Genomic DNA, 11551 nt, shown 5'->3' on the forward strand with positions numbered 1-11551 from the left:
CCATCACTGAATCATTTTGCCCCTCCGTAGCACCAGCAAGAAAAAGTCTCTGGCGCCGCCACTGTGACTTTCTGCACACTGCAAAAGACGAATTCACTGGGGCTGTCCCAAATATTCACCGTTCCTCGAGACTCTGGGCTAAGGAAAAATGCTCTGAGATGTTAAACTCCTCTTTCCAATGTTTCTGGTCATTTTCTGTGATTTCAAACGGCCAGTGCCTCTCACAACTCAGTTTTCAGAATTCGACAATGATTAAACGCGCATGCGTAAAGTGCAAGACCATATCCGCCTACTGCGCATGCGTAAAGCTCGCAGACCGTTTCCGCCTAATGCGCATGCGCTCAGTGGCGGACAGGCTGTGGAGAATCAAAAGCAGGTAGGAGCAGGGATTCAGCAGCGCCGGCGTTCACACAGCGCCCGGGGGGACAATTGTTGCGAACTCCCGATACACCGTGGCCCCGCACCCCGGGACTTTCCTCTCCTTTCCATCTCTCTCTCAGCCCGACGATCTGTACTCGGGCCCCTCGGGATGTTTTCTGCTGATCAGGGGAGGACGAGGCGACATTTCTATGGCGCATGCGCTTCGCAGGGACTAAGGCAGATAGATGGGTCTCTCTTTCGTGTGGGTTTCTGGGTAGAGAGGCAGCCATGAATATCAATTCTGGAGCTTTCCCCAACAGACGGTCGGGCGTGTTTGGTAGTACGGGTGGAGGGAATGGCAGCGGAGGGAATGGATCTGTGAGGCACTGTTGAGCTCCATCTATCTAAATCCAACTCGGAACTCGGAGCAGTGATATAATTCTGGATTAAAGCAACACTCACAATACGCTGGAGGAACTCAGTAGGTCGGGCAGCATCAGTGGAAACGATGAGTCGACGTTTCGGGCCGGAACCCTTCGTCAGGACTGAAGAAGGTGGGGGAGTGTTGGAAGTAGTTTCAATTGAAAAACCAGTAATTTGAAAGACAAAGGGGTGGGAGAGGGGAAGCAGGGACGTCATAGGCAGGAAAACAATGGGTGATAGAAGAAGGAGGCGGAACCATGAGGGAGCTGGGTGACGGGGGCAGAGTGAAATAGGGATAGAGGAAGGGAGGGGGAGGGAATTACCGGAAGTTGGAGAATTCTATGTTCATACCAAGGGGCTGAAGACTACCTAGACGGTATATGAGGTGTTGTTCCTCCAGCCTGAGTTTAGCCTCATCATAGCAGTAGAGGAGGCCATGTATAGACATATGGGAATGGGAAGCAGAGTTGAAGTGGGTGGCTACCGGGAGATCCTGTCTGTTATGGCGGACTGAGTGGAGGTGCTCGACAAAGCGGTCCCCCAATCTGCATCGGGTTTCACTGATGTAGAGGAGGCTGCACCGGGAGCACAGGATGCAATAGATGACCCTAACAGACTCAGAAGTGAAGTGTTGCCTCACCTGAAAGGACTGTTTGGGGCCCTGAATGGTGGCAAGAGAGGTGGTGTAGGGTCAGGTGTAGCACTTACGCTTATAGGGTTAAGTGCTGGGTGGGAGATCCGTGGGGATGGAAGTGCAGATAAGGGAGTCGCGGAGGGACTGATCCTTGCGGAAAGTGGAGAGGGAGAGATGTGCTTAGTGGTGGAGTCCTGTTGAAGGTGGCGGAACTTGTGGAGGATAATGTGCTGGATCCAGAGGCTGGTGGGGTGGTAGGTGAGGACAAGGGGAACTCTGTCCCTGTTGTGGTTGCAGGAGGATGGGATGAAGGCCGAAGTGCGGGAAATGGAGGAGATGCAGGTGCGGGCATCGTTGATGATGGTAGAAGGGAAACCACGATCCTTAAAGAAAGAGGACATTTGAGATGTCCTGGAATGGAAAGCCTCATCCTGGGAGCAGATGTGGCGGAGACGGAGGAACTGGGAATAGGGAATGGCATTTTTGCATGTGGCGGGTTGGGAAGAGGTATAGTCGAGGTAGTTATGAGAGTCATTGGGCTTGTAGAAGTTGTCAGTGGACAGTCTGTCTCCGGAGATGGAGACTGAGACATCGAGAAAGTGGAGAGAAATGTCCGAGATAGACCAAGTGAATTTGAGGGCTGGGTGGAAGTTTGAAGTAAAGTCGATGAAATTGACGAGCTCAGCATGGGTGCAGGAAGCAGCACCAATGTAGTCGTCAATGTACCGAAGGAAAAGTTGGGGAGCAGTACCAGTATAGGTTTGGAGCATAGACTGTTCAACATAACCAACGGAGAGGCAGGCGAAGCTGGGTCCCATGCGAGTTCCCATAGATACACCCTTAAACCCCATCCCCTAACCCTACCCCTATCCCTAACCCTAAGGGTGTAGCTATAGGAACTCACATGGGACCCAGCTGTGCCTGCCTCTTCGTTGTTTATGTTGAACAGTCTGTGCTCCAAACCTATTCTGGTATTGCTCCCCAACTTTTCCTTCGGTACATTGACGACTACATTGGTGCTGCTTCCTACACCCATGCTGAGCTCGTCAATTTCATCGACTTTACTTCAAACTTCCATCCAGCCCTCAAATTCACTTGGTCTTTCTCGGACACTTCTCTCCCCTTTCTCGATGTCTCGGTTTCCATCTCTGGAGACAGACTGTCCACTGACTCTCATAACTACCTCGACTATACCTCTTCCCACCCCGCCACATGTAAAAATGCCATTCCCTATTCCCAGTCCCTCCATCTCCGCCGCATCTGCCCTGAGGATGAGGCTTTCCATCCCAGGACATCTCAAATGTCCTCTTTCTTTAAGGATCGTGGTTTCCCTTCTACCATCATCAACGATACCCACACCCACATCTCCTCCATTTCCCGCACTTCGGCCCTCACCCCATCATCCCGCAACCACAACAGGGACAGAGTTTCCCTTGTCCTTACCTACCACCCCACCAGCCTCCGGATCCAGCACATTATCTTTCGCAAGTTCCGCCACCTTCAACAGGACCCCACCACTAAGCACACCTTTTCCTCTCCACCCCTCTCCGCTTTCCGCAGGGATCGGTCCCGCCGCGACTCCCTGATCCACACGTCCATCCTCACGGATCTCCCACCTGGCACTTACCCCAGTAAGTGCAAGTGCTACACCTGTCCCTACACCTCCTCTCTTGCCACCATTCAGGGCCCCAAACAGTCCTTCCAGGTGAGGCAACACTTCACTTGTGAGTCTGTTGGGGTCATCTGTTGCATCCGGTGCTCCCGGTGCGGCCTCCTCTACATCAGTGAAACCCGACACAGATTGGGGGACCACTTCGTCGAGCACCTCCACTCCGTCTGCCACAACAGACAGGATCTCCCAGTAGCCACCCACTTCAACTCTGCTTCCCATTCCCATTCAGACATGTCCATACATGGCCTCCTCTACTGCCATGATGAGGCTAAACTCAGGTTGGTGGAGCAACACCTTATATACCGTCTAAGTAGTCTCCAGCACCCTGGTATTAACATAGAATTCTCCAACTTCCGGTAATTCCCTCCCCCTCCCTTCCTCTATCCCTATTTCACTCTGCCCCCTCACCCAGCTGCCTATCACCTCCCTCATCGTCCCACCTCCTCCTTCTACTACCCATTGTTTTCCTGCCTATGAGGTCCCTGCTTCCCCTCCCCCACCCCTTTATCTTTCAAATTACTGGTTTTTCAACTGAAACTACGAGCCTTCTTCCAACCCTCCCCCACCTTCTTTCTTCAGTCCTGACGAAGGGTTCCGGCCCGAAACGTCGACTCATCGTTTCCACTGATGCTGCCCGACCTGCTGAGTTCCTCCAGCGTATTGTGAGTGTTGCTTTGATCCCAGCATCTGCAGATTAATTTGTGTTTATAATTCTGGATTAATCTAGAACGAAGAGTCTACCTTCCTGGCAATAAAAATGTCAATTAGTGCTGCATTGGAAACAAATGCTTCCATTAGATTAAATCCTTGAGAAAATTGTATTCTTCTACCTCGTTCAGGATCTTTCAACCTGTGAGAGTATGTTTGTATCATTCTCTCTGGGTACAAAATGATATAAACACTTTTATCCTGGATAACAAGTCATCCATAGCTTTCACATCACAAAAGTGCTGCAACTCAATGGGAAAGACAACTGCCTTCCCTTCATGTTCTTTGGCATTGCCATCGAGCAGTTCACCACCAGTGGGAGTGAGTGGTGGGGGCGGAGGGTAATGCTCGTAGTAAATAGAAAGTCTCCAGGATCAGCCATGTGCTCTTTGTAGCGCTGTGGGGCATGACCAGAACTGAAAATCATACAAAAGCACAGAAACAAACTGAGCCCAAGGAATGGTCCATTCTAGTACAGATAGAAAAGGAGTAAGAGAACTGGGTGTCTGATCCAAGTCCAGTTAGGAGACCAGGAGTTCTTCCTCCAACTTGGGCTAAACTTCAGTGTAACAGTGTGATGGAGACTAGAATTATTTCGTCTGAAATGCTGTCCTTCACCCACTGATGTCTTTTGTAAATTTTTTCACAGGTTGGAAATGACAAAGAATTTGTGTGCAGGAATCTCTCACACACAACAACAGGTCAGTTTCGCCGTCTCTGTCCAGATATTTAAGGAGTGACTATATATTTCCTTTAAAGCACCAACATTGTTGTTCATCCTTGGAGATGCAGAAGTATCTCATCCCAGCTGAAAATGCGCTTTTTGTTTAAAAATATACAGTAACCACGGTGCTGAGAAGACACCAACATTTGTTCACTCGAGATCAGTTCTTCAATGGCATTGACTGTCTAAGGGATTCACTCTGTCTGATGTCTCACTTGATGAGTTTTCAGAGAACTGAAAGCAGGGAGACATCATTCTCCTTCTCTCAATGTGGGAAGGGTTTCTGTCACCTAGCAGACACAGCAGTGAATTCACAGAGGGGAGAGGCTGTTCGTCTGCTATGTGTGTGGGACAGGATCCACTGGGTCATCCAGCCTGAAGCACGTTCACTCTGTGGTGAGGTGGTTCACCTGCTCTGCCGACAGGAAGCGATTCATTCTCTGATTCACAGCTGTGAGATGCCTTTCACTTGCTCTGTCTGTTGGGAGTGATTCACTCACTCAGCTGATCCACGCAAATGAGTTCACAAGGGGCAGCCTCTGTTTAGCTGTCCGTGGGAAGAGGTTCACTTGGTCATCTGATCTGCTTACATAGGAGTGAGTTCACATTGGGGAGAGGCTGATCAACTGCACAGACTGTGGGAAGGGATTCTCTCGATCATCTGGCCTGCTGGCACACCAATCTGTTCACACTGGGGAGATGCCATTCACCTGCTTTGACTGTGGGAAGGGATTCAGTTACTCCTCTGGCTTGCTGGCACACCAGGCTGTTCACACTGGAAAGAGGCCATTCATCTGCTCTGACTGTGGGAAGGGATTCACTCAGTCATCTCAACTGCAGGCACATCAGCGAGTTCATACTGGGGAGAGACCGTTCACCTGCTCAGACTGTGGGAAGGGGTTCACTCAGTCTACCCACTTGAAGATACACCAGTCAGTTCACACTGCAGAGAGGCCGTTCACCTGCTCCGACTGTGGGAAGGGATTCACTCAGTCATTCCAACTACTGGCACACCAGTCAGTTCACACAGGGCAGTGGCCATTCTCCTGCTCAGACTGTGGGAAGGGATTCACTCAGTTATCTATACTGAAGGTACATCAGCGAGTTCACACTGGGGAGAGGCCGTTCACCTGCTCCGACTGTGGGAAAGGATTCACTCAGTCCTCTACTCTGAAGGCACACCAGCGACGTCATACTGGGGAGAGGCCGTTCTCCTGCTTCGACTGTGGGAAAGGATTCACTCGATCATCTGACCTACTGACACACCAGCGAGTTCACACAGGGGAGAGACCATTCACCTGCTCTGACTGTGGTAAGGGATTCACTCAGTCATCTCAACTGAAGGCACATCAGCGAATTCACACTGGGGAGAGACCCTACACCTGCTCAGACTGTGGGAAAGGGTTCACTAAGTTAACCAATCTACAGAGGCACCAGCGAGTTCACACTGGGAGAAGCCCGGATCAGACTCTGGCAGGTGACTTACTGGGTCAACCCACCTACAGAGACAGCAGTCAGTTCACACTGGGGAGTGGTTGCTCACCAGCTCAGACTGTGGGAAGGGATTCACTTAGTCATCTCAACTGAAGGTACATTAGTGAGTTCGCACTGGGGAGAGGCTGTTGACTCGCTCAGACTGTGGGAAATAAGTAACTCTAATCTCAGTTGAAGGTACAGCAGTGATTTCTCACTGAGGAGAGGCCATTCACCTGTGCTGAATGTGGGAAGGGCTTCACTCAGTCCATGCACCCATGTGAATTGTTACCGAGTTTACACTGGGGGTAAAGTTTAAATAAGCTGCCTGCTGGTTATCGAACCATCACAATTACTGAATCCAGCGACAAGTCCAAAAGTCACTGCTGGTGTTGAACTCTTAAGTTATTACTGCTGCTCATTCCACCCTGGTCACCACGCATGGGAGCGGTTTCTCCTGCTCATGTACGAACGGGGTATATATTTTCTGTCTGGATTGTATTGTACGTCACGCGTTTTTATTACGGGTTACAAATGAATGTTTTCCAAACATCAAGAGCTAAGGCAGTGATGTGAAACAATGATCGACCCAAGCATGTTACTATGTTGCTGCAGTAAGTGAATACGTGCCTCACCTTCCAGCAGAGGTGATGGTCTCAAATTCCAGGCCATGCCAGCACTACACATATAACAGACAACCGGCAAGATGATGTGAAATCGAACGGCAGTGTATCAAATGTTGCAGGAAGAAAATCTGTACCTACTACCTCCTCTTGGTACACTACAGCAGGCTGATTTAGCTGCATTAATGGCATGGCAATTATTATTGAAGGAAGAGCAGCAATGGAAAAGGAGAAACAGCATAAGTAAGTTGGAGGAAGAAATGTAGCTAAAGTTAAGTATGGCAATTGCTGAAAGTGCCCCAGCAGGATAGTCCTATGGCCTGAATTCCTACAGTGGCATGCAAAAGTTTGGGCATTCCAGTCAAAATTTCTGTAACTGTGAATAGCTAAGCGAGTAAAAGATGAACTGATTTCCAAAAGGCATGAAGTTAAAGATGACACATTTCTTTAATATTTTAAGCAAGAAAACTTGTTTTATTTCCATCTTTTGCAGTTTCAAAATAACAAAAAAGGAAAAGAGCCTGAAGCAAAAGTTTGGGCACCCTGAATGGTCAGTACTTAGTAACACCCCCTTTGGCAAGTATCACAGCTTGTAAACGCTTTCTGTAGCCAGCTAAGAGTTTTTCAATTCTTGTTTGGGGGATTTTCGCCCATTCTTCCTTGCAAAAGGCTTCTAGTTCTGTGAGATTCTTGGGCCGTCTTGCATGCACTGCTCTTTTGAGGTCTATCCACAGATTCTCGATGATGATTAGGTCAGGAGACTGTGAGGGCCATGGCAAAACCTTCAGCTTGCACCTCTTGAGGTAGTCCATTGTGGATTTTGAGGTGTGTTTAGGTTCATTATCCTGTTGTAGAAGCCATCCTCTTTTCATCTTCAGCTTTTTTACAGACGCTGTGATGTTTGCTTCCAGAATTTGCTGGTATTTAATTGAATTCATTCTTCCCTCCACCGGTAAGTGTTCGCTGTGTCACTGGCTGCAACACAAGCCCAAAGCATGTTCGATCCACCCCCGTGCTTAACAGTTGGAGAGGGGTTCTTTTCATGAAATTCTGCACCCTTTTTTCTCCAAACATACCTTTGCTCATTGCGGCCAAAAAATTCTATTCAAAAGATTCAAAGGAACATCTAAGCAAGCCTGATGCATTTTGAAAACGAGTCCTGTGGACTGATGAAGTTAAAATAAAACTTGTTGATCAAATCTGAAGAAGAGAAAACTCTTCAGTTCTACAGTCTCTTTCTTACAGGCCGTTGCAATGCCATGGACGAAGTGAGTGAGCTGGTCATGCCTGCCAAAATGTGGACTGTCGAGAAGAAATTGCCCTATATGTTTAGAGAGCAATGGAGAACGGTAGTCTGTGAACTGCAAGAAAGGCAAAACCATAAGACTACTTTTGCTGATATTGCCGATTTTATTGGAACGCAAGTAAATATTGCACAGGATGCTCCTTCACCTGCAAGAAGCAAAGGTGTGAACAACACTAGGCACAACTTCATTCTCAGGCTAAACGAATCAGCTTTGCCACCACTGTGGCTACCGAGAAGGAAAGCTGAAACTGAACCTGGAATTAATGGAAGGGAAATGGTCTCGCCAGCCAAAGGGATCGGACTGTTCTTCAAGGGTGAACACATTGGATTTATACCGTCAACTGGATAAAAGGGCTTGGAGTGAGATTTCCTTCCTAACGGAAAATTGCTTTGGCTGTTTGTGTACAGGACACATCAGCAAGGTTTGCAGGAAGCATCTTTCATACAAGGTGTGCAGTTTTAAGCATCCCAGCGTACTTCATATTCACGCTTAACAAAAAGGATGCAGAATTAAAACCAGCCATGAAAAAATCAAACATTGCTGTGAGTAGTGCTCGAGTAACTAATGGCTGGGAACGTGATTGTAATCTCCCCATAATTCCAGTACGGGTGAAGTCTAAGAAGGGGAACAAGGCCGTGGTTATTGATGCTTTCTGGATCAAGGAAGTACAGCAGTGTTCTGCACAGTGAGCCTCACGAACAAGCTCAAACTCACAGGAAAAAGGACACACATTCCTTTATCTACTGGGGATTGAGTAGGATTGAAAATGGCTGTCTTAGATGGTGAAAACTATGGTCAACTACCTAACATCTAAACACATGCCCGTCCACGGAGGGAACATTCCATGACAGAGGGTTTTCGAGGAATGGTCTCACCTAAAACATGTCCATTTGCCAGAAATTGATTTGGAAATTGAGCTGCTAAGAGAGATGAATGTACCTTAAGCATTGGAGCCTGTGCAAGTGATTGGCAGTGTTAATGGTGGATCCTATGTAATTAGAACAATGCTGGGTTAGACTGTGAATGGACAACTGAAGGGAGACAATGTTGATGGGAGAGACTGTGCACAGCCTGAGCTGATAGTTAACAGGATCTCAGTTTTGAACGTATGAGCTTTCAGGGCAGATTTCCCTGTATGCAGTCAAGATGACCAACCTGGTTTGTCAAGGGAAGACCACAGGTTTGTGGAGCTAGTTACAAATTGTGCAGATGAGTTTACCTTTAAGAAAGAAAGATTGCAGAACAGCGCGCTCTAAATCAAAGGAAGATGCTTAAGAGGGATTCATCCTTTCACAGTGACACAGCTTTCATGAAGGATGTCATATCCAAAGGTTTTGGAAAAGAGAGGATCTGGAACTCTGATGGTAAAATCTAGGACATTTGACATCGTGGTGTTTATCACCCCAGAAAAGGGGTGTTGTGTTTGACTGTGGAGTGACTTTTCAGGGAATGTCACTTAATGCTCAGCTCTTACAGGAGCCAGGTCTCACTAGCTCACTGATTGGAGAACCAACAGATTCAGAGAGGAACCAGTGGTGAATATGTTAGCTATTAAATCAATGATTCATCAGGTTAAAGTACCAGTGGAAGGTCAGATATGCTTAGGTTTTTCTGGTGGCCTGATGGTGACCTCAGACAAGAAATGATAGACTTTAGAATGGTGGTACATCACTTTGGAGCAACTTCATCACTGAGCTGTGCCAACTTCACCCTGCGGAACTGCACAGATGAAGAACAAGTCAGCTGCGAGATGGTGGATAAGGTTTTGCATTGCTTCTATGTTAATGACTGTCTTGTGTCATGCCCTCTGAGGAAGAAATACTGTCTCTCCATCATGACATTGTATCCATTTGTGCTAAAGGTGGCTTTCGACTTGCAAAGTACATAAGTACGAGGCATAGTATGTGAGCTGTGATATCAGAAGAGTGAAAGACACAAAGGATTTTGATTTGGATCAAGATATACCTTCATTGGAGAGAGTACTGGGTGTGCAATGGTGCATTCGGTCTTTGAAGTTTAAGATCTTGATTCAAGGTAGACCACTCACCAGAAGGGGTGATCCTCTCCACAGTTAATTCCATCTGTAATCCTTTAGAAGGCACTGTCTGCTAAGAATATCCCACAAGATCAATGTAAGAAAGAGCTTGGTTAGGATCAGAGTATACCAACATCACTTGCTGCTTGGAAGAACTCTGCCTGTTGCAAGACTTCAAGGTTGTTAGTTAGTTGAAGTCCCTGGATTCTAGTGAAGTTACTGCTGTGTGGTAACACCACACTACAGATGCAAGCAAGAATGGCTATGGAGCAGTGACACAACACGTACTCTCTGGACAGTGCTTGTATCATGGGTAGCTTCGATGAAGTCAATTTCCATCCCTCGTACGGAGCTTACTGCTGCAATGATTGCACGCTGTATGAACACAGTGTGGAGGAAGGAACTACACATGCAGCTTCGTGAATCAATGTTCTACAACTGATCGTACTTCTGTACTGTATTGAGAATGAAACTTCCAAGTTCCAAATCTTCATTGCCAACTAGAGTTTCCAAACTTCTTAAGGTCTCACCAGCATCTCGATGGAGGTGTGTAAACATTTCAAGCAACCCAGCAGATGTGGTCTCTTGAAGGTTGAAGCATTCCTGAAGAATGAAACACGGCATCCCAATTTGTTTTGGAAACGGTGGGTCAAGCAGTGCTTACCACAGTTACAGGGACATCAGAAATGATCAGGTAGAAAGCACAATTTCCTTCAGGAAAGTTGACAACTCAGTGCTTTGCAACTCATGGGTCAGGGGAAGGGTCGTTCAAGTCTCTCCAGACAGAAGATGATTTGTGCAGTGGGACACGTCAAGACCAAGACCAACTCTCTGGACAGGCTGATAAGCGAGATCCATCAGTTACAGGAGGCAGACCAATCCTGAGACAGGTCAATAACTGAGATCTGTCAGTTACAGGACAGAACAACTCTCTGCACAGATCGATAACTGAGATCTGTCAGTTACAGGAGGCAGAGGTTGGAGGAGCTACAGCTCCAAGAGCATCATGATTTTAATCAGACAGAGAATGGGAGTAATGGTCACTCTGCACTGGCCTATGTGTGGGTAACCTCTGGTCTGGGTGACTGCTACTTGACGTGAAGAGGATACTTGCCTAAATGTTAAGATATTTATCTTTGAAGATTTTGAGTTTCCTATTTTTGCAGTAAGCAGTTGTGATTATTATAGTGTAATAACTGGGGGCTGGGTTGTAGTGTGACGGGATCCTGAAGTATCCCGAATGAACTGTGCTTTCAAAAAGAGAGAGAGAGCTGTACTGCACAAACAACTTGTTATTAAGAGAGAGAGAGAGACAAAGACTGCTCACAGTTTGTTTGGAATTTCTGCAAGGACACTGCCAGCTTCTGAGTTCCTACAGAGAGAGAAGGGAGGAGCTACTTGATGGACAGCCGGTGTTCAGCATGCTGAGATAAATAGAAGGTCAGTCGGCTGTTAGACACACATGATTTTGGACACTGGATGAGCTTGGTTGTGCCCACAGAAAGGTAGGTTTCTGGAGGATCGATCAGTGGCTCTCGCAGTGTGGAAAAGGTGTGACCAGTGGGAAGTTATTAGTGTGTCCAACCCTCGCC

The 11551-nt window shown here is 47.4% G+C and overlaps 1 protein-coding gene across 1 annotated transcript; it reads left to right on the plus strand.

Moving 5' to 3' along the window:
* The first annotated feature begins 344 nt into the window (after positions 1 to 344).
* LOC140189146 (uncharacterized) lies at positions 345 to 11349 on the plus strand. The gene is made up of 2 exons (XM_072245845.1): positions 345 to 376; positions 4447 to 11349. The coding sequence occupies exon 2, from the start codon at positions 5221 to 5223 to the stop codon at positions 6106 to 6108; it is 888 nt and encodes a 295-aa protein (XP_072101946.1). The 5' UTR covers positions 345 to 376; positions 4447 to 5220; the 3' UTR covers positions 6109 to 11349.
* Positions 11350 to 11551: the final 202 nt, after the last annotated feature.

This window comes from Mobula birostris, chromosome 28 (assembly GCF_030028105.1).
Source record: "Mobula birostris isolate sMobBir1 chromosome 28, sMobBir1.hap1, whole genome shotgun sequence".
In the NCBI taxonomy this organism is placed as follows: Eukaryota; Metazoa; Chordata; class Chondrichthyes; order Myliobatiformes; family Myliobatidae; genus Mobula; species Mobula birostris.

Bases quoted from the DNA above. Each gene is read 5' to 3' on its own strand.
- LOC140189146 (XM_072245845.1), top strand. From the start codon at position 5,221: ATGCCATTCACCTGCTTTGACTGTGGGAAGGGATTCAGTTACTCCTCT.